The 25,976-nt window shown below is 33.4% G+C and overlaps 5 protein-coding genes across 5 annotated transcripts; 2 read left to right on the forward strand and 3 right to left on the reverse strand.

Moving 5' to 3' along the window:
* Positions 1 to 1,837: 1,837 nt before the first annotated feature.
* LOC18054835 (EG45-like domain containing protein) lies at positions 1,838 to 2,928 on the reverse strand. The gene is made up of 3 exons (XM_006450946.2): positions 2,717 to 2,928; positions 2,304 to 2,604; positions 1,838 to 2,187 (listed from the first exon to the last, which is right to left on the reverse strand). Exons 1-3 carry the CDS (start codon positions 2,838 to 2,840, stop codon positions 2,181 to 2,183), a joined length of 432 nt encoding a protein of 143 aa, XP_006451009.2. The 5' UTR covers positions 2,841 to 2,928; the 3' UTR covers positions 1,838 to 2,180.
* A 2,048-nt stretch (positions 2,929 to 4,976) lies between these two features.
* Positions 4,977 to 9,470, reverse strand: LOC18054836 (26S proteasome regulatory subunit 8 homolog A). The gene is made up of 9 exons (XM_006450947.2): positions 9,137 to 9,470; positions 8,856 to 8,953; positions 8,122 to 8,346; positions 7,948 to 8,010; positions 7,681 to 7,844; positions 7,038 to 7,194; positions 6,824 to 6,922; positions 6,074 to 6,184; positions 4,977 to 5,395 (listed from the first exon to the last, which is right to left on the reverse strand). The coding sequence occupies exons 1-9, from the start codon at positions 9,336 to 9,338 to the stop codon at positions 5,255 to 5,257; spliced, it is 1,260 nt and encodes a 419-aa protein (XP_006451010.1). The 5' UTR covers positions 9,339 to 9,470; the 3' UTR covers positions 4,977 to 5,254.
* A 5,090-nt stretch (positions 9,471 to 14,560) lies between these two features.
* LOC18054837 (serine-threonine kinase receptor-associated protein) lies at positions 14,561 to 17,877 on the forward strand. The gene is made up of 7 exons (XM_006450948.2): positions 14,561 to 15,011; positions 15,340 to 15,475; positions 15,603 to 15,684; positions 16,041 to 16,216; positions 16,826 to 16,963; positions 17,053 to 17,192; positions 17,437 to 17,877. The coding sequence occupies exons 1-7, from the start codon at positions 14,894 to 14,896 to the stop codon at positions 17,694 to 17,696; spliced, it is 1,050 nt and encodes a 349-aa protein (XP_006451011.1). The 5' UTR covers positions 14,561 to 14,893; the 3' UTR covers positions 17,697 to 17,877.
* Positions 17,878 to 19,266: 1,389 nt separating this feature from the next.
* Positions 19,267 to 21,606, forward strand: LOC18054838 (probable histone H2A variant 3). The gene is made up of 2 exons (XM_006450949.2): positions 19,267 to 19,568; positions 20,944 to 21,606. The coding sequence occupies exons 1-2, from the start codon at positions 19,461 to 19,463 to the stop codon at positions 21,238 to 21,240; spliced, it is 405 nt and encodes a 134-aa protein (XP_006451012.2). The 5' UTR covers positions 19,267 to 19,460; the 3' UTR covers positions 21,241 to 21,606.
* Positions 21,607 to 22,232: 626 nt separating this feature from the next.
* Positions 22,233 to 25,168, reverse strand: LOC18054839 (3-ketoacyl-CoA synthase 11). The gene is made up of 2 exons (XM_006450951.2): positions 24,658 to 25,168; positions 22,233 to 24,049 (listed from the first exon to the last, which is right to left on the reverse strand). Exon 2 carries the CDS (start codon positions 24,042 to 24,044, stop codon positions 22,506 to 22,508), a length of 1,539 nt encoding a protein of 512 aa, XP_006451014.1. The 5' UTR covers positions 24,045 to 24,049; positions 24,658 to 25,168; the 3' UTR covers positions 22,233 to 22,505.
* Between the last annotated feature and the right edge of the window lie 808 nt (positions 25,169 to 25,976).

Raw genomic sequence — 25,976 nt, forward strand, 5'->3', positions numbered from 1 at the left:
TTTTTTTTTTGTATTCAAATCTCCGTTCGGGTTATCTTCTTTGTTAATTAGCTACTATCTTTGTTTTTAATGAGACATCAGGTCATTAGGAGAATAGAGACTATAATTTTTCCAATATATATCGCTTATCCTCTTACTATTTTCACAATAACTAATAACCCCCTTGTCAGCATAATTGTATTATATTATCCTTATTTTTAAATATATTTTTATTCATATTTATTATAAATTAAATAAAATCATACAAAAAAAAATTTAAGCACTAAAAAATAAAGAATTATATTTTTGGTGTGAATTAAAATATTAATAATAAAATTTTTCTTGTATTTTTTGTTATTTTTAAATATTTTCTTATAATAAATATATATTTTATATTCCCAAAATTAATTATCAAACAAATGACCAATTTTCCCCTCTTTTCCTTTAATTTTTTGTGGTAAAAGATTTTTTAGATATTATAAAAATAGTAGGGATTGAGTGGTATATACTGACTTTAATACGGGGAAAATTGACAGCCTCCCTTAGGAGAAAGCAAGCCCAACACGATGAATTTCAAGAATTTTGATCCCTAACTATTAAGATTTGTTTTAATACAAACAATGTTGATAAGTCCTTATCTATTAACTTAAACTTTTGGGTCTAATATAATAATTTCTATGGCAGCTAAAAGCATGAAACACAAGGTTTCAAAGATTTCCCATGAAAAATAAGAATCTTATTGAAAAAATAATAATTAAACATGTTACGTAAACACTTATTAAACACTCGATTTATAATATGTAGAACAAATCTATACTATCCTAACTAAACTCAAATAAGAATTAGCGGTGTTTAGAATCCAATCCGTTTTGCTCAATCCATCTGATTTGTAAAAATCCGATCTGTGGATTGATGGATTGGATTGGTTTGAAAATTTGAAAATCCGCAATCGGTGGATTAGATATGAATTTACTTCTATAAATCCACAAGTCCGCAAAAAAAAAATTATTTAATAAAAAATTAAACTTGTAAATATGGCATTATACTTACTAATAAATAAATAAGTTAAAATATAATTACATTAACACCATTATCCGATAAAAATAATTAAATAAAAAAATACAACTTCATAATTAATTAATTTTCATGTATTGATCTAAACAAATGAGATTTTTTTCTTTTTAGTGTGTTATATTTTGACACTTTGAATGTATTTTCTAACTTTATTAAAATAATTGATTTATTTAAATCATATTTAACTTTGAATTTGATCGGTAGTAAAATCATTTTTACATTAATTTTTTTATTTAGTTAGTTTGTAGATAGGACATGATTAAAAACTTTTAACCTGCAAACCAATCCGTAAAATAGTGGATTGGATATGGATCGGGTCAAATCTACATCTGATTCACAGACATATCGATTGAATTTCACTGATCCGTGGATTGAATTGAATTAAAAATTTATAATCTGCAAAATTGTGAATTGGATATGAATTGGTTTTCAACCCGCAAAATCCGATATGCAAACACCCTAATAAGAATAGAGAATCCCACTAAAATAGAAAAAGAAATACGAAAATTTCATTCCAATAAGATATTGAAAAAAAATAAAATGAGACGATTAGTTCCATTCTACCTAGATAGCTACCAAGAAAATTACTCGCCCGTATATGAATCAAATTGGACAAGTTGAAGAAGTTTCCAAAGCCAAGAAGCATCCACGAAAGTCATAGGATAGTGAAGAGATTCCCATAAATTTGGAGTATTCAAAGGCTATGGAATAAGAGAAAAGTAAACGACAGATTATATATATATATATATATATATATATGGAAGAGGAGGATTAACAGCGACGAATTAATGGGCAAAATTTATCATTAACCCTCAAATTTTCGGGAACAATAAAATAACACAAAATTAACAATAGTACAACTCTGATGTCATAGCTGATGAAGTCATTTGCTTGCAGCTATATATATATTTTAAATAAAGAACATTAGTGAGGAGAAAATCCTATATATGAACTGCACCAAAAAACTCATCAGATTGAATAGAAACATTTCTGATCGGAACTAATGTACTGATTCCCATAAATAAAAAAAATAAAAAAAAGTGGTGACTTTATAATCACAAATTTGCATCCTTGTAAAAAAAGGATCAATACAATATCAAATCAGCACTGTATCCAAAATCCCATAATCATACCCTGCATATATAGAAGTAAAACGACATTAGTTTCAGTACATTCCATGAAATTATTTTTTAAATATATATACACTATAATGAAAAGTATAACAAGGGTTACGAATGGAGAGAATTTACTGTTGAAATTCTACGTTGATCAGAGTGGCAGTTGAATTGGCAATAGTCCCGAAGGCAGTTTCGGACAAAACAATGGTCGTGCCGGAAACAGACGGTGTAGATTCCAATTGAAGAGCGTAATCAACGATCCTGATTTGAATAGTCTGCTCAGGTTCACAGGTTCCGGGCTCCGAGGCGCTTATGCATCTCACCAGGTACTGCCTCCCGCAAGATGCCCCATTATCCCATATCCCATCTCCAGCCGCCGCGAATAAATTGCTCGAAGGAAACTGAGTCGGGTCATTTCCATAACACGTTGTCGCTGTACATGAACATTTGTTCCCGATAAAATTTTATGCATAGATATGTTCCAAATTCAGCAAAGAAATTAATTAAACAAGGTGATCAGTTATTGATGGTTTTCATTGACTTACGTAAAAATGGGGGCCCATAGCGGGCAGCAGTGCCGACGTCGGCGAAAGAGGTGTTACAAATCAGCTGTGATATAAAGAGGAGGAAGGATAGCCATTGGAGGGCTTGCCGTATCCTGCTGAGCATCCTTTTTCTTTCTTTTTTCTTGCAATTGCAGGAAAGTTATTGCATTATATGACGATAGATGGTTATTGGGATGTGTGGGGGATGCTCTCATAATAATGTTCCAAGTCAACACATAACGTAAAAGGTTTTTAATATGTTAAATACTTTGAATACGTTTAATTTAATTTAAATTTTATTAGAAAAGTAGACGGCTAGAGAAATACATGATTTTCGTAAGTCAATGCCAACTCAGAACGCGGATATAATATAGCGATGATGTTAAAAAGATATGTTAAATTATTAATCAGATTCAATTATGAAGTGTACAGGTGTTACAAATATGACAAATGAGAATGTTCATCAATTAAACTATTTAATTAGATTAGAGTATTGGACAAAAAATTAAGGTAAGCAAATTGCGGAGCAAAAATGGTTCCAAGCAGACGGGCCAACAAGTTAGTAGATAGTGAGTTGCGGATAAGAGATCGAAATCGAACGCATCACTCTCGCCCAGTGGCCACGGATAAGCTCAAGCTTGACTCTAACTCTATTGTATTGTTTGATTGTTAAGGACTGAAAAATACAGAAGCAGTTTCCTTTTGAAAATTCAAAGCCATCTCCATTCTCCATCTAGTGGGGTCTCTTTCTTTCTTTCTTTCTTTCTTTCTTTGTCGTTCTAGTTGACTGGCTTACTCAATCATTATTATTATTTCCGGAGGATGTTTGATAGCTAACGATTCGGTAGTAGGTAAAGAGTTAATTTTACGTAATTCTCTTGGTGCGAACACAATAATTTTTTTATATAAACATGTTATTAAATTATGTCGTCTATAAAAATCAATACAGATATATTATTAAATCATATAACTAAATAATATGTCTCTATAAAACATAAACAAGAGCACCCATCCATGTGAAATTACACATGTCTTCACACACACACACACACACACACACACATCTATATAGGGCAAAAGTTCATTTAGTCCCTATATTTTAATATTAGTGATCATTTAATCCTTGTATTTTTAAAAATACATTGAAACATCCCTGTCGTTAAATTATTAATACCCCTACCGTATTTTTTTATTTCTTTTGCCTTATTTTTACAATATTACCCTTTTATAATAGTTTTTTTGTTTGGACATTAATAAAAAGAAAATAATTAAATTATCAACTTAACCCTAAAAAATGAAAATAAAAAAATTTATATTAATTTTTAATTGTTAAAATTTGTATGCAAACTACCAAGTGTGCAAATGGTGCTTACAAAAAAATAATATAATTTTATTGTTATTTTTAGGGTTAAATTGATAATTTAATTATTTTCTTTTTATTAATGTCCCAAAAAACTATTATAATAGGGTAATATTGTAAAAATAAACCAAAAAAAATAAAAAAAAATAATAGTACGGGTATCAATACTTTAACAGCAGGGATGTTTTGAGACATTTTTAAAAATATAGGGATTAAATGGACACTAATCTTAAAATATAGAGACTAAATAAGCTTTTACCCTATATATATATATACATACATACACGTGTGCGTGTGTGTATTTTGTAGACCATATAAAAGTCAAATTATAAAGAATGAATGTCTAGACAATTGTAAGAAAAATTGCATGAAATTTTAAAAGCACAACAATAGCTCATAAATGTGGAAAAAGCCATGTGGGTATCATCTAGATTTGCAACAATTTTCTTCTATCACATGCAAATGATTTTAAAATTTAAAATAGAGAGATTAACGCAATTGCTTTCCCTTTTAACAGAAATTTCAAATTGTAAGATACATCTCCCTCACATAAACAGTGCTTAGATACATGTAAGATAGATGGATCCATTGAATTGAAGATGATGGTTGCAAGAGGCGTACTTATTCGCATCTTCAACTAACTTATTCGCATCTTCAACTAACAACATCACCTAAACTTTATCATACGCAAGGAGCGGACAGACGCATTGACACATGCGAGCTGTGACGTGAGCCACGATGCAGAAGTTTCATTGTTGACAAACATCCAAAATATGAAATTATGGATCAGCGTTTGTTGCAAGGCAATAATATTCTAGATTGATTCTACTTATAATCATCAGTACAATTCTACCCAACCGCGTGGCAGGCTTAGCCTTTCTTTCTTTGAAGGACACAATCTTAGGAAACCGATGATAGTACCGCTGCTTACAAGACACAGACGGGCTTTTCCATTATTAGTGAGGCACTGAGGTTTCCAGAATTGCATGCGAATTTAAATTTAGATAAAATAGATTGCAAATTTGTTTATCATAAGAGGCTAGAGCGCAAGAAAAGACAACAGTCAGGCTAAAAGGGCCTATCGTGCAAATGTCCCAGAACACGAGTGAGTGCCGTTAAGGACTACTTGAATCTTGCTCAGAAAATAAGCAAATACACAGCACAGCACATGGAAATGATTACTTCCACAACTTCCGCAAGGACATGTTCTTCTCTGTTTCTTTCTTCATGACCTTGGCCACTGCCATCTCAAAATCTTCCTGTGTTACATGGATCCTTCTCTCTCTTAGAGCAAACATACCGGCTTCTGTGCACACAGCCTGACAAAACAAAGAAAAGAAAAAAAAAAGTTAAATTAGGAGAAACAACATATCAAAATATATCGTTTTGGTTGGTTACATACACTCGCTCACACTTGCGCATTTGTCCCCTTCTTGATTTACAATGAAATAAAAACTCAGAATGACTAGATCCAACAATAACTATGGTTTATGTTATGTAGAAGTGCTTGCATGCCAGCACGGTTGGAATCTCTTTACTCAACTGTCAAGTCAGTCCTCTATAAGTGGTGCTCACAATCAAAGGTGAGATTGAAGAACCTTCTTAATTGTGGATTATACCAAATTCTCATTTGTCAGCAGGCAGACAGTTTATATTGTTTTGAAAAATGCTATGTTCAAGAAATGAACTAGTTCATGAAGTTTTGACTCAAGTTTGTGAAACCCAACAGCAATGAACCAAGAGAACCCCTTTGACGTATCAACATCATGTTTTTTACACTTAAGTTCAATGATTATTCTTAAGACTAAGGGATTTATAAGAGCCTAGAGAAGACAGCAGTTTTGGCTCAAATCAAAAGTTTACCTAGAAAATTCCTAATACATTTCAAACAATAACAACTTAAGGTAACTTCAAAACAAATACAAATCTTCCCCTTTGCAACCAGACAACACAATCAGGGAGAAGAGAGAAGACATTTATAAGGTAATGAATCATACCTTAAGCTCCGCACCAGATGCACCATTCATCTTCTCGGCAATCTTCTTCAAATCAATGCCACGCATTAAATTCATTCTTCTTGAATGAATTTTTAGGATATCAAGACGAGACTGCATTAAATCGTTACGCACGACATCAGCATATTAGGTCATAGAAAGAGAGCAATGCCAGTTAAGGACACTTCTGATAATAACAATGATGACAATAATGATAAAATGTAAAATCATAACCACCATCAATTTAGGATAATGCATATTCTTTATTTCTTATAAAGCACCATAAATTAAGAAATAGTGCCTCATAAGAACTCATGGTCTTTCCTCCAAGCATAAATAGATATATTTTTGTCTTTGGCAAGAAAAAGTAGCAACTAATCATGTAATTCAAGTAGTTATGAAGACATGAAATTGTAACTCCAAAACTGTGTCTGGAAATGAAATATTTAAACCACCTTCTTATCCTTCAGGTCAACATAATGCATATGACAAGTATTTCTCCCCAAATAAATATATAAATAAGATCACAAATACAAACATTAAATTATGCATCATGCACAGAAATCTAAGCAAGATATATACCGAGAATCAAACATGCACTCACTTTGAGAGTCTATCAACTTCTTAGGTGGCCAATATTTGTGAGAGTGACTAACAGTTTAGGTGCTCTTAACGAAGAATAAGATATAAGAGTAGTTTTGTTTTTCTAAAAAAAAAAAATTACTGAAGCAGTCATGCTAATGTCACAAGTACCTCTTCATTAGGATTTGGAAATTCAATCTTTCTGTCAATTCGTCCTGGCCTGAGAAGAGCTTGATCGAGAATATCAATTCGATTTGTCGCCATGAGAACCTGTTTCAAAAGTGTCATTAAAGTATTTAATATCTCACTTAGACACCATTAATAAAGAATGTGCTATTGCTTCTCTCATAAATGTACACATTTGCAAAGAATCCATAAACCATACCTTAATTTTGTTTGATGCTTCAAATCCATCAAGCTGGTTGAGCAGCTCCAGCATAGTCCTCTGCACCTCACTGTCACCATTTCCGCTGCCAGATTCCATTCGGGCAGATCCAATACTGTCAATTTCATCCATAAAAATGATAGACGGAGCATGTTCCCTGTTGAAACAAATGAAAGCAAAGATTCAACAATAAGACAAGAAATTAAAAGCAAAAGCGTAAGCACATCAGCTACATGCAATGTTACTTATCCACGGGCCCACATTACGGGAAAACAGATTGTGGAATGATTCCATAACAACCAAAATGATTTCGTGATTTTCTCTTCATGGACAGAAGCTTCACTCTTGTTTTATCATGCATAAAATTCAGAATAGCTACCAACTGATAACAACACTATGATCACAACAAACATAGAATCATACAATGCCAAGGCCAGAGATAAACCCATTTTTACATGATTACAGTTCATTAACAAAATGAACAAACAATACATGGCAAAAGCCCACCATCTACAGTCACATAAGAGCAGAGAATGCCAAAAGAAAGGGGGAAAGAGAGAGAGAGAGAGAGTGTGTGTGTGAAATACATAATGAAAAGAATAATCCATTAACAATTCAACAATAAGGTGGAAGAGAAACAAACCTTGCCATAACAAAAAGTTCTCTAACCATTCTGGAGCCTTCTCCAATGTATTTCTGGACTAATTCAGAACCAGAAACCCTGATGAAAGTACAATCAGTATGATGAGCCACAGCTCTAGCCAACAGTGTTTTGCCAGTACCAGGTGGTCCATATAGCAATACACCCTGTTGCATTAGAGAGAGAGAGAGAGAGAGAGAGAGAGACTCTTAGTCAAAAACATACATCATCAATTAAAAGATGATAGAATACTTAAGAAAACAAACGTACCTTGGGTTGAGCTATTCCAAGAGACTCGAACAATTCGGGATGTTTGATAGGAAGCTCAATGACCTGCAAAGATTACAAGACACAACCAATCAACAACCAACAATATTGATAATTAAGAAAGTAAAACATAGCCAAGAACCCCAATAATAAAAAGACGATGCACAATGAACATACCTCCTTGATCTCCTTAATTTGCTGATCAAGGCCACCAATCATGTCATATGTAGAATCAGGGACCTTTTCAACCTTCATAAGGTTGACCAGGGGATCTACTTTGCTTGGCAGGATCAAATGAAGAACATAGCTGTCATTACGAAGTGCAACTCTTGTTGACGGAGTGATCTTGGTTATATCAATACTTTTATCAATATCAACAACATATTTCCCCTCAGGATGAACCTAGAAGAAAGGAAAAGTAGATATGAAAGTACCTTAGAACAACGGACGTAGTATGGAAGCTACAAATCCCTAAACTATGAGTTTCAGACAATATATAACTGCACAGAGAGACTAAAATCCACACAATCGACAAACAAAGCATGCTGCTCCTTTCACTGATAGAAAGTTTCCCTTTCGGAAAGCTTTAACCTGGAAAAACCACCTGGTGTCTGACCTAAGTAAACTATTGGCTGTATAAGGAAATCATGCCTCAAACAAAAACCCTTCTGTTTAGAATCCGTTCTAAGATTTTCAGTTCATGCACATGATATCAACACAAATGCCCTTGCAATTTCCGCTAAACGATCATAGACTCCCCTCAAAATCACATACAGATCTACTTGAGCATGATGTAAGACAAAATAACTTACAATTGAACAAAATAAACTGTAAGCACACAATTACCAAACATTGAAGTCTTGAATATTACATACTATATCCTACGAGCTAAGTGTGAAGCATCAACTTACCTTAACAAGAACCTTATTTTTTCCCATAACTTTAACAACTTCACCGACATAGGATCCAGGCTCCTGAAGAAGCTGTAATTCTTCTTTAAGCATCCGCACTGTCAAAATTTTCCAAAACTCAAACAAATCACTAACTAATTCCACAATTAAGAATCGCACAAATAATTCGTTAATCGTATAACAAGAACTCGAAAAACAAAAACCTAGGGAACATGGTATAGTTAATAAAAAAAATTCCAAAAAACTCGAAATTAGGGTTAGGGTTGAGATAAACAAGGTACCTCTAGAATTGAGTTCGTTACGCTGGGCTTCGAGGCGATTGAGATTGTGGGTTTTTTGACGGACTTGGAGCTGGAGTTCGTGAATGTGTTGGAGGTAGTATTGCCTCAATCCCTCTCCTTGTTTCGATGCTCCTTTCGCCGCACACACCTCCTCTGGCGCCGCCGATTCCGGCTGCTTCGTTTCGATTCCTACAGCGGCCATTCTTTCCGAGTGAACGAGTTCGATTTGTTCGAATCTAATTGTCTTTCGGATCAAGTCTCGTTCGGGTTTGGTTTGTTTTTAGTCGCTGTAATGTGACCGCAGCGCGTTATATATACCTATACATTATAGTTTCTTTCAGTTCAAGTCAGATTTTATTTTAGTTTAGCTTTTGAGAAATTTTTATTTCTTTTCCCCAAAAAACAAATATTTTTTTTTTGTTACTATTTATAAATAAATATATTACAATCTGCATTATATTGGTGAGCCCGGAGCACCAATATGTACAATCCACCGCTGCAACCCGCAAGGCCAACCGTGAAATTTTAATATTTTACTTTTTAAATATGTTTGAGCCTTTTTCCAATAAGGATTCGACAAATAGATTATAAAATATAAAATATAAACTCTAATATAATTTAGATTAAATTACTAATATTTATATTTTTTTATTTTTTTAATAAATTAAAAAATTTCTTTTAATTGTAAAATTATACTGTACCTATAATCAAAATTTATAAATTTAAATGAAAAAAGTATCAAATGATAAATCATATCTTTTTCTTATTGGAAATACTAAATTTCACCTTAATTTGTTGAAACTTGGTTTGTAAACAATTATCATAAATTTTTAACCACGGCCACGCTCATAGCTTCCCTCTTGTCTACTGTATTATCACTTTCGCATGCTAATTTTTTGTTTTAATTGTGTGTAAAGAATAACAATACAAATCTCAAAATTGTATGTTAAATAATATGATATGTGACGCGTTATTTATTAAGTAATTAATAATTTTTTTACTAAATTACATTATCACACCAATCACTTAATATGAATGTAACATCGTTTGGGTTGTAATTTTGAGATAAAATTTTGATGTGCAATACTACTCTTGAGTATATTTTAAATCAATATTTTTAAATCTTTCTTCCAATGGTTTGAATTCGGATGTGCATCCTCCTGATTTTGATTGAAGTATATATACAAAGTAATTTTATAATAAGAGATCCCTTATTTTATTAAATCAAGGGATAAGTTAAATATATGAAAAATACATACTTCAATGCTGGCGTTCTTTTGAATTCAATTAAGTACATACACGCGTATGAAAGAAACCCCTTATTTTCATTATATATATATATATATCCCTTACTTTAATAAAAAATACACACTCTAATTAAATATATTTTATCTTGTGGTATATTGAATTTATGTTTTTCTATCTTTTAATTTGTCTATTATCATATTAAAGTAAGGAATTCCTTATTAGATAGTAGATAATAACTATATATATAGAAAAATAAAAATGAGAAGCAATTAGGTGAGTGACACACCATGAGGACCCATATCTCGTCCAATGAGAGGTTATCACACGGCACGTCACTCTCCTAATCAAGCCCCACTAAAAATATAGGAATCCAATAATGGCTCTACACACACATATAAGAGTACATTTTTTTTAAAATTAAAATAATGCCACATGTCATGACATAAGATGACATTATAAGCAAACTCATAGTCTTATACCTTAACATAACATAACAATAATAAATCCAATATTGTACATTGTTGTGCTGACAACCACACAAAACCCTAGGCCTTAGTGCTACTCTTCATCTTCATTTCTAAGTGTTGCTATTGTCATTGCTCTTCGTCGTTATCTTCAAGTACCGCTAGTCTGTCAATTTCACTGAGCGCTTGTTTGGCTGTTTCGCTGCTTCTTCCACCTTCATATATCATCGATAGGGATGATAAAAAGACCCAACTTAACCCTTGACTTGAATGACCCAGCTCTAATTTTTAGGGTTTCAGCTAAAATTTAAGTGGCCAAGAATTACGCTAAAACTCAAGAAATTAGGGCTTGATTACATTTAGATTAAGGTTAGAGCCTTACCATAAAGCCCTAACTCAATCATTGACTCTTAAATTAATTTTTTTCCAAATAACACTCAAAAGCTAAAATACACACACCACAAGTGATCACAACTTACTCCACTCACAAATCTAACATAAAGACTAAAGAGAAGATAACTTAAGAAAGATTGAAACAGAGAGGCTTGACTCTTGAGCCACATGCCCACACCAAATTGGCCACCAAAATAATTGTTGTCATGCACCTTTACAGCCGTGCAACGCCATTGCCATCAACTTTGGTCAAGCTATTGTTAGCTTGGTTAATCTATTAATTTGGTTAAATTGTTACATGTTGTATTGTTTTAGCTAAACAAACAATAATTTATTAAATTTCTTACAACCAAATTCAACATAAAAAATGAACAATAATAATATAATACTATAAATATAGAATGAAGAATATGAATCTAATTCTAAAAAATCTATAAAAAAATAAAAAAAGTACAAAATTATTTTTGGGCTCGAATAAAGCCTGAGCCCGATCCTTCGTTTGAAGAGCCAGACCTTTTAACAACTAGGGCTCTTCATTTTAATCATAGGGTCAGACTAGGGCTTGGCCAAACATAAACCCCAACCGGCTCATTGCTGAGACTAATTGTTGATGACTCAGTTGTGGGGTGAATAATGGTAGTTGTTAGTAACAATAATAATATGATGGATAGCAAATAATTGAATAAATCATAATTAGATTGAAATTTATAGTATTTAGATTTTTAGTTAATTTATATTCTAAATTAATTTGGTTACCTATTTAGGCATAACTTATTTAAGTTGTATTCCTAATTTAGGTATAAATCTTATTAAAATATATTTTCTAGTTGAATTAGAATTAATATTAGTTAGTTAAATAAGTATATTTTATAGCTTTTACAAACATGCCTCCATTATTTCTTGAAATAAACTTTTGATTTGAGTTCTATTCTTGTTATTTCCCTGTGTTCTGCAAATGAACGAGTTTTAACTACCTAGATTCGTGAGTATTTTTAGAATCAACGTGGATTTAATTTATTTCTTTATTATGGTATTCTCTATAATCACAAAAATATTATACACACATACTCTAATAAGGGATCCTTTAAGTTATTAAAGTAAGCGATAAGTAAAAAGGATAAGAAAAACACGTATTCTAATACAATGTATTTTGCCTTGTAGTTTGTGTATGTTTTTCTTGTTTTTTACCTTATCAATTACTTTAACAATTTAAGGATTCCTTATTAGAAAATGATTATATACATTGAATTAGAATGAGAAAGTATCAAAATGAGTTAGAATTAAAATTAGGAATGGACTGCAATCAAAATAAATTATTTACTTAAACTGTAAGAATTAAAATGAAAATGAACTATATTCTCATAAATATATTTACTTTATCTTATAATTTGAATGTAATTTCATAATTTTACCAAAATGCCCTTACTTAAAATTGAATATTTTAAGTAATAACACAAATAAATAAACATTTTATAAAATATAGGCATATTTATTGTAATTTTGAATGTAATACTATAATTTTTTTTTAATAAACTAGCTCTTACTCTTCATATTATTGTTGTAGCTATAATAAATATTATATTTAATTTTGTTTTCACAATAATAGTAATAGTAGTAGTACTAGTAATAGTAATAATTAAGGATGGTCACGGCATGACCCATCAAACCAAGGCTTGTGAGGGTGCACAGGCCGGCATGGCCCACAAATGCCATGGCCAATTTTTTTTAAGCCCAGCACGAGCCTAAGCACGTGCTCGAGCCGTACCCAAAAAGGCTCATCAATTTTTTTTTTTTTACTTCAAACCCACGTGTCTGGCGTATTTTGTTTAAACCTATGTGCCTAGTGTGTTTTTTCAAGTCCATTAGCCAATTTAATAATAATAATAACAACTTTTATTAACTATTAAGAGAACAATTAACATTTTATTACCAGTTTATCATAATTTCACAATTATATATTTAAATATTTAATTTCACGATTATCAATTCAATTATAGCACAATGATATTATTTGAATTGCAGTGAAACAAATTACACCTAATTTTTTTTGAACTATTAATATTATAATTGGACTTAAACTCCATTGAATAAAAATGCAACTTTTAATTTATCATAAAAAAAATTCATTCATAATTTTATTTTTTGTGTATAAATATAAAAAATATTTTACTCACAAATCACAAATGAAACATATCTCCGTTAACTAAGTTACGATTTCATAAATAAAATATTAATTGTCATAAAATTTTGATATATCATTTATAAAATCGTGATATTTATAATTTTATTTATTAAAATTATGATATTTATTGATTCATTTAATAAATGATAAACATAAAACAATTAGATTTTTTAAAAACTAAGACTTAAATTAATTTAATAAAATACATCAAAAATTTTAATTTTAAAATATTTATAAAATTATAACATTTTATTTTACTTTTTATTAAAAAAAATTATTTTGATATACTTTAGCCCACGTGCTACTGATGGCCCACAGGTCGCGTGCTAGCCCACCAATAAAGCGTGCTTATGACGTGTCTTTTCGCATACCGTATTTTGGCCCATCACTAATCGTGCCGTACTTTTAAGGCCCACGTGCCTAAAAATCTGAGCACGGTTCGGCCCAAATGCGTGCCGTGCCGCTTGCATTGCCGAAACATATTTGTATCGTGCCATACTGTATGGACACATGTCGTGCCACGTGCTGCCCAGCCCATTGGCCACCTTTAGTAAATCATGTTTCGAGCCCAACTGAATAAAAATCATGTTTCGAGCCCAACTGAAGCCTATCCCTAATGACAATAAAGAAAACTAATTTTTTTAAGCAAAAACTATACTAGTAATAGCTCTATTTAGATAAGTTTTATTGTTCTTTTAGTAAAGTTTTTGAAGATTAAACAAGTTTTTTTTCTCTATTGGTAGAAGTTCAAATTTTAGGTTTTTGGGAATAGAGGTTGAAATTTTTTTAGATATTAAAATGTCTAAAATATCTTTAATTTATGAGACAATTTTATTCCATTCTTTCGTATTATAATTTTAAAAAATTATTTATTAAAGTAATTTTATAATTTTTAATAAAAATGTCTCATTGACAACCAAATAATTAATTTTTTTTAGGTAAAAACTCTAATTATAAAAACTTTACTAATAAAAACTTTGTTTAAATAAATTCTATTTAAAAAATTATATCTAACATAGGTTCAGGGTTAGTCATAATTTCAGACAAAAAAAACAAATAAGCTCTTAACTGAATTGAGAAAGAAAAAAATTAGGCATATTAGTGTTATTCTAAAAAAAAAAAATATTATTCTTTAATAATAAAAAATATAAAGTAAGAGGCACCGAAGCTCTGTTCTGCAACTAATTTGTTTCTAATCTTCTTCCGCAACATAGTTATTAGTTCTTTTTCTTGGATCCCCACATAGAGCCTAGGGTTAGGAGGTGTGGATTCACGCAAAATTGCCCCATTTTAATCCCGATTAATTAGCGTTTCCCACCTGTTTTCACTACCGCCATTTCTCTTTCACTAATTATTTTTGTTCCTTTCATTTCCTGTAAATTACTTCTTCTTTTTTAATTCTTTTGCTTCATTTCTAATTCTAATACACAGATCACGAAGACACACAAAATTATTGATTTTGTTAGGTAAATGGATAAGAAAAAGATTGCTGTTCCTCTTGTTTGCCACGGCCATTCAAGGCCCGTCGTGGATCTGTTTTACAGTCCGATTACTCCCGATGGATTCTTCCTCATCAGTGCCAGCAAGGGTACGCTTCCCTGCCTTTGATTCCGCAACATTATTTTATTTATATATTTGTTAATTTCATCGTAGTTTTATTATTAGAGCTGGATTAGTTCAATTGATATTTGATTATGTTTTGAGTGAGTTAGTTTATTGGGACGTTGGACACTATTTCGCACTAAGGCTTTGATTTTTGATTGAATTTACTAGGTGTAAAGCAGAATAGGGTAATCTGAAATTAGACCATAAATGAGATTCTGGTATTTGGATGATGTGGAGGGAAGACTGGTATCAGTCGTAGCATTTAAATAACTTTCCTCTGCTCAATCAGATTGTTCACCTTTGTGATCCAGATTCAAGTCCTATGCTTAGAAATGGAGAGACTGGAGATTGGATTGGGACCTTTGAAGGACACAAGGGTGCTGTGTGGAGTTGCTGCTTGGATACAAATGCTTTACGTGCTGCATCTGCATCTGCCGACTTTAGTGCGTAAGTAGTTTGCCCCTTTTTCCCCTCTCTTTGGTTGGTGAATTGTACTGTAAAATTTTCCATCTAAAAAAATAAATAAATAAATTAATATATTTCTCATAAAATTTACATTGAAACATACATGCAGGAAAGTGTGGGATGCATTAACAGGAGATGTGCTACACTCATTTGAACACAAGCACATTGTTCGAGCTTGTTCTTTTTCTGAGGTGTAGTTGGTTTCTTTGTTTTCTTTTATTTTTATTTCAGGATAGATCATTTTTTTTTTTGAATGCTTCGAGCTGTACCTATGTTTCCAGCTCCAAGTTATGCATAATACCTTGAAGATATACGTCTTCAACTGCTGCGTTAAAGTCTGTTTCTGGATTTTACCTTTTGAATTTATGATTACTGAAAAGCCTAAGCATTTTGTTTGGCCGGTAGTATTTATTTGCTATGACCGATCGGTAAACTTAATTCAGCTGGTCATTCTTGATTGAGTCATTCTATGGAAGTGGGAGCATGGTTGTTTGTTATAAATATGCATATTCATGCATCTCGTTTGATGTTTCTCTACCTGAAACAGGATACGCACCTGCTACTCACTGGGGGAATGGAGAAAATTCTCCGAATCTTTGATTTGAATCGTCCAGATGCACCTCCAAGAGAAGTGGATAGGTCTCCTGGTTCAGTCAGAACTGTTGCATGGCTTCATAGTGATCAGACAATCTTAAGCACTTGCACTGATATGGGGGGTGTCAGGTATGGATGTCTCTTTGACACATGCTTAAAGCTACTGTTAGGTGGCATTTATGTTGCTTGTTGGATTTTCTTTTTTGGTGGTTGTATCTTTGCTTCCTTTACTTTTATTCCTTTCAACTCTCAATATGAGAGTTTTGATTCTTTTGCAAAACTCTATGTGATAGCATGTTATGATATTGCTGGACGCTTTTCTCATTATATACATCTGCAAGTCGTCCAATGGAATATTATAGATTCTATAGTAAATAGAATAAGCTAAGGAATGGGTCTGTTGACCGATCTGTGTTGTGCTTGCAAGGGGCTTGGGGAATAAATCTTAGGATACAAATTAGTAAGAGGAGTGTTAACTTTAAGATTGCAGAGACTTTACTAACCTTCATGGAAGGGATTTTTAAGAGGAAGAGTGGAGAAGCAGAGAGAGAGAGAGAGAGAGAGAGAGAGGATATTTTAATGTAATATGCATATGCTTGATTACTTGTTGATGTTAGATTCAAATTGCCAGTGTTTATGAATCTTTTAATGCATGTATACTCCTAAATGGAATTTTGATGTAGCTCTGGGGGGGCTTCTAATTTTGCAGCTTGCCATAACTTTTACTAAACTTTCCAGGTTATGGGATGTTAGAAGTGGTGAGATAGTCCAGACACTAGAGACCAAGTCACCTGTGACCAGTGCTGAAGTGAGTCAGGATGGTCGTTATATAACAACTGCTGATGGGTCTACTGTCAAATTCTGGGATGCAAATCAGTAAGTTTTAGAGCAGATTAGCCCTTTTTCTTGAGCCATATTTCAGTATTGCTTTGTCTAAAATACCTTTTTTTCTTGTTTGGCCCCAGTTTTGGGTTAGTGAAGAGCTACAACATGCCATGCACAATAGAATCAGCTTCATTGGAACCGAAGTATGGTAATAAGTTTGTTGCTGGAGGAGAAGATATGTGGGTTCGCTTTTTTGATTTCCATACTGGCAATGAGATTGGTATGTTCCTCAACATAAGCGAAATCCACTGAAAGAAAAATTTATTGGACATATATGATTGTTTTATCCCTTTTGTTCATCGGATAGGTTTAGCTGCGAACATGATCAATGAAATGGCATTAGTGCACGTTTACTTGCATGCTTTTATTGCAGAATCCACATAGTGACTTTTCATTACAGTTTTTCAGAATTGCTTTTCAGCTTCTATTCTTATTGGTAATTATTAATTTGTCTCTGGATGCAGCATGCAATAAGGGTCACCATGGTCCCGTACACTGTGTACGTTTCTCTCCAGGAGGGGAATCTTATGCTTCCGGATCTGAGGATGGAACCATTAGAATATGGCAAACCGGCCCTGTGACTAATGATGATACTGAGACATTAACAGCAAATGGTACTATAGGAAAGGTGAAGGTTACAGCAGATGAGGTTTCACGCAAGATTGAAGGCTTCCACATTGCAGACGAGGGGAAGATGAAAGAGAAGGAAGAAGCAGCGAATTAGTGAAATGGGCAGTCGGATTCTTATTGGCTTTGCCTAAGCTTAATGTTTAAATGGTCTAGATAATTACACAGAGACAGACTAAACTTTCTTTTCTTCTTTTTTGTGTGTGTGTGTGTGTAGTTTCTAGTTAACGATGCACTGATTAGAGATAGAGATATAAAGTGGACTAATTGTTTTTTTTTTTTTTTGTCACCACTGAAGTTGAATCAATTTCTATGTTTAAACTTCAAAAGTAAAAACTGTGTGTATCTTGATTTCTTTAAAAAGTTGGGCAGGTTAAGTGTCTCAAACAGTTCAACTCAAGTGATGGAATGGACAGTTGGCCTGCGAGAATCCTGAAACCACTCTGATTTCTTTAAACAACAAAAGAATATTGTTAAAAGAGAACCAACTATTACTGGGAAAACATTTATCCATCAATCAGATATGCGAGTCGCTTATCATATGGGTCCACTTTATCCTCTAAAGCTACAACACTCTTTTAGTCTTTTGACTAAAGCATTAGCATATGGGTCCGCTCTATTTTTTTTTTTTTTTTTTTATTAATTACATTGAGCTCTTCATATTTTCATCCTGTAAAGTACTTGGTATCCTGCATCACGTAAAGGAAGGCGCGCATATTCTCCGTGATCCGTCTTAATATTTCGATGACAGGCTTGTCTTAGGTTTATTTGGACTATTTTGATAGGTCTAAAAATAATTCTAAAAGGTTAAAAATTAATTGTGGCTTTTGATAAGTTTTTATAAAAATTAATGTTGATAAAATCACTCTATTACATTTTGAAAAAGAAAAAGAGAAGGAATAATTTTTCAATATCTAATTTTAAGAGTCAATTTTACACTTAATAAAATTCTATATATTATATATGCCCACATCGTATATAAGTGCAAAACTATTCTTATTCAACTAGAAAATAAAATCAAGAAATTTGAAGAAATTGTTATTACTACTAATACTATTAAGATAATAAAATAAAAATAAAAAAAATAAAATTATTTGATTATCAATTGTTATATATACATAATAAAAAATAGAGTATATGCATTTATATTTTATTCAATATTATATCTATTTCTACATTTATATTCTTAAGATAATTTAATAGTAAAATTCATCAAATACATACATTCATTTTAAAACTCACAATACTTTTAAAAATAAATTAAATATTTAACAATTTATTTTTCGCGGTTAATTATTTTTGCAGTCGTATAGCACAGCTAACTGAAAATAATTATTTTAAACATTACAATATTATTAAACTAGCCCTTAATATATTTTTGTATGATCTTAGACACTAAACCATCCTGATGATATCTTTTTGTGCGATAACTTGTGTGCATGAATATCTAATATATACTTTATTCCGAAAACTGTGGATAAACAAGTTAAAAGAGAAAAATGAAAAAGGATAAGAATTTGGGCAAAGTTAAAGTGAAAAAAAAAAAAAATAATAATAATAATAACAGGTGAAGCGATAGAAATGAAATTACATAAAAGAAGGAATCCCATGACAGTAAATTAATAGAAATACAAGGGCCATTATTTTTGAAGCGTACAAATGGAAGGGTTATTTATGTCAATAGGTGGAACCTCAACAAACAAGTAACCCCCTTGGAAGCCTTGATTGTTTGATCCGTAACAAATCTCTCTGTGTCTTGAGTTTGGTGTTTTGTTCTTTGGCTTTGAAACCTCACCCGTCTTTCTTCATCTTTGCGGAATCTGTCTCTGTCTCGAAATCTGTTAAATTATTGGCGGGAAAGATGTCGGGAAAAGGCGCGAAAGGTTTGATCATGGGAAAGGCCTCGGCTAGTAACAAGGACAAGGACAAGAAGAAACCCATTTCCCGCTCTTCCCGTGCTGGCCTTCAGGTTCTTCTTCTTTTATAGATCTTTGTCTCTCTAAGTTCATAGCACTGATCTTGTCTTTTAAATTTAACCCATTTGCTGTTTGTTTTTAAATTTCGTAGTTGTCCAAAGAATTCAGGATTTTAGTTTCGAAATTATGGTCTTTTATTACATCTTAGGCTTTTCCTTTTAGTGTAAACTTTTATCCAAGGTTTAGTATTAATTTGCCTTAGATAGCACAAGTTATCGATGGTGTTTTAAATTTTTATGATAGATATGAATCCTCTGATATAAGCTTTAGGTGGGTGATAGAGGTGAAGGTTGTTATTTAAAGTTATTAGATGAATAATTGAATAGATAGCTTTACGGCATAGTCGAGTTTCTGTTTGTTGTTAATGGTTATTGGTTCATTACTGGTTTTCTGTTTCTCTTTGATGCCGGCTGTGTTTGATCTCTTGCTTCCTTACCCATATTTTTTTATGTAATGTTTACAATAGTGAGTGCCTTTTAGAAGATGATAAAACTTGATAAACACATAGGATACTCAATTTTATCTCTTTTAGAGGAATTATTTGCTTGGGTTAAAACCTAAGTCACATGAAGTCCATGGCCTTAGATTGTTCAGGGAAAAGATATAGCTGTCAGCATTTTTTTTGTCTGTGACATGGGATCACCATTCTGCCAGGCACTTTATTTTAGCAGTAGTATAATGAATATTGTTTTCTCAGCTTCCTAAGTATATATCTCAAAATCCTCGCGTTGAAATTAAATAAAGTGATGGATGAGATGACCCATGTTTTAAGTGTTGATTGTTGCATTTTCCTTGGATTCCTGTAATCTAGGGTAGCAACTTCCTCATCCATTTTTTGCCAGGGTTATGACAAAATTAAATTTGGACGATACATGAGGGGCACTATTTTGGCAATGGAATAACATTGTCCACGTCTAATTGCTTTTGTACTACAGTTTGGCTCTGAAATAGTGTTTTTGGACTCTGCTATGAGTTATGATTGGTGAATCTATGTTGGTTGCCGACATTACAAGTAATGAGTGTACCTGATTTTATGATGTTTCAAGAATCTGTTGTAGCTGGGTCCTTTTTTGAGAGAGACTTCCTGGTTGGGTTGGTTTTTAACAGTCACAGCAGATACATTTATAAAGTTTTGAACAACATTGATGTATTCATATGCCTTTGTTGCCCCATTGATGCAAAAGGCAGGACATGATTGTTTCTTCTGCTTCTTCTTTTCCTTCATTTCAATGGTATAACAGTATGATACATTTGGGATTCTGATTCCTGGTTAAGTTCTGAAAATAGTTGCCTTAATTATCATGTTGGGGTGTTGCATTCTATGTTTACCTTCATTGGCGAATATTATGTGTGATTTGTGACTTGCAGTTCCCGGTTGGTCGGATTCACCGTCTTTTGAAGTCAAGAACCACAGCACATGGAAGAGTAGGAGCGACTGCTGCTGTGTACTCTGCTGCCATCTTGGAATATTTGACTGCAGAGGTGTTGGAGCTGGCTGGAAATGCAAGCAAAGATCTTAAGGTGAAGCGTATAACTCCCAGGCATTTGCAGCTTGCAATCCGTGGTGATGAAGAACTTGATACCCTGATCAAAGGAACCATCGCTGGTGGCGGTGTCATCCCTCATATCCACAAATCACTAATCAACAAGTCAACCAAGGACTAGTTTCAAGTGGATTATGGTTGCCTATAATGCGGGCAGAATCCTCATCCTGTGATCAGATTTATGGATTTGTTAACCCCCTGCTATTGAAGCAAGGCCATACCTTGATGTCTTCTTATTTTTATTTGTGCTTGATCTTAGGTTACTGAACTTGGTAAGCCTGTTATGACATGTGGATAATGACATCATTTGGCAATTTAAATCTCTGTATGGTATCAAAGGTTGTCATTTAGTAGGATGTCGGAATTCTATTAGTTACATTTTGGTGTTTTTTTAGTATCATCAGTGCAATTTGTCTGTAGTCGATTGTCCTGTAGAATTTTGAATGTGAAATTGTAAAGGCAATTTGTCCGGTAGACTTTTGCGCAATCCATTGCCTGTGGTGGCTACTGGTAGCAATCATACATTAGAGATTTGAAATGGCCCAACACAACTGGGAGAGTGTGAAGTTATTGGCGTATGGTATATCATATGTGGAGACTGGTTTTGGTCCATTTCAATGTACCTGGTGCAAGACGGCGTGCACATTTGAAAAATTGCAAGTATTTGTCAGCAATGATTGGCCGTTTAGTATGTGGCTTCTTAATCTGTGATACTGTGGGTTGTGAGAAAGATTCGTCTTGAAGCAGTTCATAGTGATTTGAAGCTAATTGATAGCATTCCCTGGCAAATTGCAAACTATACATTTGATTCTATCATTTTAAAATAAAGTTCCCGTCTGCACGAGGCTCATCTTGGTAGCTGTTCGATAATCTCATCTTTATGGAGTTACGTAGACCAAAATCACGTTTTATATGGAGCGTTGGAGTAGAAATGGAGTGCAAGTACTTGTTGCAAGTAACATTGGGTTGCTAATGGCCTGCGAGCTAAGCCTCTTGCTTAAACCATATCATGCTCTGCTTAGAATTACGGGCTAAACGGCAAAAATAATTTGATGCAGCTAGAGATGAAATTTTGTTTAAATAGTCATATGAAGATCTGAAAACACAATAGATTAATCTCTTATAAAACAGATCGCAATTGGAAATGCTCCAATATCTTCTTTCCCACCAGAAATATACCGTGAATCAAATTAGTCAAAATGAATTGAATCACGACTCCACCAATATCACAAAACTTAACCCTACAACAATTACATGCAAAACAGCCAGCAATCAATCAAGAAACTACTCTTGTCCTGACATGTAAGCACCAATGAATTTCAACAGCCTAATTAGAAAGAAGTGCAAAATATATCCAATCAAACAACCAGCAACCCAGTCCGGGAATTATATGGTTGAAACCTTAGGAACATCTACAGGGAAATGGTGGATCTCGTCCATCCATGGGTTCTTCTCCTTTGCCGAGTTTATTGACCTTAAAGCCTTCCACACTGCACTGTTACACTTGAACCCAGAACCAAATGCTATTTGCCATGTTCTATCACCTTTCTTTATCCTGCCCTTGGCTTCTGAATAAGCCAATTCATACCAAAGTGAACTGCTTGATGTGTTGCCAAAACGATAAAGTGTCATCCTTGATGGTTCCATGTGCCAATCAGACAGCTGCAAGTTCTTCTCCAATTCATCCAAAACAGCTCTCCCTCCAGCATGAATGCAGAAATGCTCAAAAGCCAGTTTGAAATCTGGGATGTAAGGCTTGATCTTCATCTTGAATAGTTTCTTCCCAACTAATGTAGCAAAGAAGAGCAGCTGCTCAGACATTGGCAGAACAAGAGGCCCCAGTGTGGTGATATTGGTCTTTAAGGCATCCCCTGCGACAGCCATCAGATTTTTTGACAAAGTAACACCAACTTTCCCTTCAGAGTCTTCTTCTTGAGTAACACAGGCAAAGCAGTTATCATCAGCACCCTTGTGCGTACGGACAGTGTGCACCAATCTGTATTTCGATCTTCTTCTGTCAGAGAATCTGTTTGAAAGCAATATTGCAGCCCCTCCCATCCGGAATAAGCAATTTGAAACAAGCTTTGACCGATCATTTCCAAAGTACCAATTCAATGTGATGTTCTCCATGCTAATAACCAATGCATAAGAGTTGGGATGAACCTGAAGAAGATTGTTTGCAAGATCAATTGAAATCAAACCTGCACTGCAGCCCATCCCTCCCAAATTGTAGCTAATTATATTCCCTCGAAGCTTGTAATGGTTGATGACCATGGCAGACAGAGATGGCGTTGGATTGAACAAGCTACAATTCACAATCAAGATACCAATGTCCTTGGGTTTCACAGAGGTTTTTGCAAAAAGCTCATCAATGGCACCAAACATCACAGCCTCAGCTTCTTTTCTAGCTTCTTTCATTGATGGGTTTGGAGGAATGTTGAGCACAGCCTCTGGAAGGTAAGTTGAATCACCAAGTCCAGATCGCTCTAGGATCTTCTTCTGAAACTGAAGATTTTCCTCTGTAAATGTACCAGTCATCCGGGACTGATCCATAAAAATCCTTTTAGTACATTTCCGAGATTCTTCAGGCTTGTAGCAGGAAAAGTCTACGAGGTAAACAGGCCGGGGGCGAGTGAGAAAGTAAAGTGTCAAGAGGAAAACAAGCAAAGTTGAGCATATGATAACAGAAATAAGATTGTACTGGAGATGCACCCAAAGATCATAAAGGTCCTGAAAAGAAAACGTTGAAAGCTGTGCGGCAACTATGACTACAAGAGGTGAAAGGAAGAGGAACATTCCATGAGTGATTAGGTAATGATATCCAAGTTTCACATATTTTAGCTTAACTGACTTCTTGAAATCAGGGAGATTTCGTGATGGTGATGTTGGTGGGATCAAGGGCGTATTTGGTTTTGGCTCAGTCATTTTCCCTGCCACAGTTTCAATTATAAAGGTCAGCACATTTGCCAAAACAACAACAACAATAATATCAATAACATTCAATTTAAAGCACACAAGATTGAGTATCATCAGGTAACAAATAAGAAGGTGAAATAAAGTTCTAAAAAAAGGTAACTTTTTGCTGCCTTTTATGGTTGAATTAGATCCAAATTGACCTTTACTGAGAAATTCTTTTTCACCTACATCGAGATTGTCTTTCTCTTCTGGCCTAATTTGCAACTACACAATACCGTAGATACTAAAAATAAGCAAGAAATTAACTTTATGGCCACCCAGGCTCCATAATCTCTGCATATCCTTCAAGATAAGCTTCATAGTTCATACATTGAAACCGTGAGAAAGAAAAAGGTATCCTTTTCGGAAAATGTTACCAAATTCCAATTTTTTTTTTCTCCAATTTCAAAAGCTTTAAACTTCCAAAATGATTAGAAATTAAAATTTAGATAAAAGTTCAATAAACCCACATCAGCATTCACGTAACAGAACTACATTCTGCATAATTCTACACATACCCAAATAAAAACACAAACAAACAAACCCTTTTGATGCAACAACAGTTGGGGAAAAGATGACTGACCTTGATTGTCAAAACCCACCGGCGGATCGCTTGAATCTCGACAGAGAAACCAACGAGAAAAAAAAAAAAAAGAATTCGCTGCTTAGGACAAACAAAAAATGGCAAAAGCTATAGTTAGAATGAAAAATTTGAACGTGAGGAGAAACGGGAATAAAATTTATACTAAAGAGAGAAGATAATGGAAACCATCGAGGAAACTGGCTACAAATACGCGTTAAGGAAGCTTATAAAGCATAACACATACAACACATTAATTAAGTTAAAATGGGCGGCGCAGGCGCTGGATTGTTTTGAATTGAATGTTTTGACTTTGAGGTTAACGAGCCTTGTCAAGTCTTTTTGTCTGATTATCATCCAACGGCTCTCCTGACTTGGGGCTTCAACACTTGCCACTTTCATTCCGGCTGCCGCTTGCCAGTTAGAAAACAACTTTAAGACCTCAGTGGCACATGCATACACTCGGAAAGTTTAGAATGCATCCATTCGAGTCCCTGCGTTGCATTAATATTGAGTAGAGCATATACTTAATATTATATATAATAAAAATAGTTTTGATAGATTTCTAATTATAGATATTAATATAATTTGGATTGAAATATATTAGTGTATTAAAAAATAATAATTTTTTTCTCAAATTATCTATAAGACCTTTCTAAAAAAAATGCCATTATACACAAAATGAATATATAATTTTTTTAAAAAAATTTATGACAAAGTCAATCTAAATAATTTATAAATAATTCACAAACAGCACCATGAGGCATTAATTTCATGATGCTTGCACGAATACCAACCAAATACATATCATGTGAATCATATCTGTCGTGTGGCTGTATGATTTATCAGGTGTTTATGGGATTCCAATTATTATTTCATAATATCAGTAAGATTTAATGGATTTTAACCTTTAACGGAAATTTGTGAGATTTATATGAAGTAAATTAGAGAGTGGGAAATTGGGAATGATGAATAATGAGAGCTTTATTCATTTTGTTTTGTAGCAAGATGAAGCCCCCGGCACGTAACATTTATTCGAAATTGAAAGGCATTTGAACAATAGTATCAGAGAGGCACTGGCTACATGTGAATGTGACGTGCAATGTTCTAAAAAATGAAAAGAGACAGGCACTTGTCATCGTGGTCACAAACTTCTTTCTAGGGGAACAGACATTTTGCCAGCAAAGCAAGTAATGGGTGTGTTGGAAATTCGGGTGCCACACATTTTAACGGTGAAAAAAAGGTTGTGCCAAGTCTAGATTCTAGAAGCTACCCAATGTTGCGTATGACAAGTGTATGGCTTTACGTTCATGGACCCTTTA

The sequence above is a fragment of the Citrus clementina genome, unplaced genomic scaffold (assembly GCF_000493195.1).
Source record: "Citrus clementina cultivar Clemenules unplaced genomic scaffold, Citrus_clementina_v1.0 scaffold_1, whole genome shotgun sequence".
Lineage (NCBI taxonomy): Eukaryota > Viridiplantae > Streptophyta > Magnoliopsida > Sapindales > Rutaceae > Citrus > Citrus x clementina.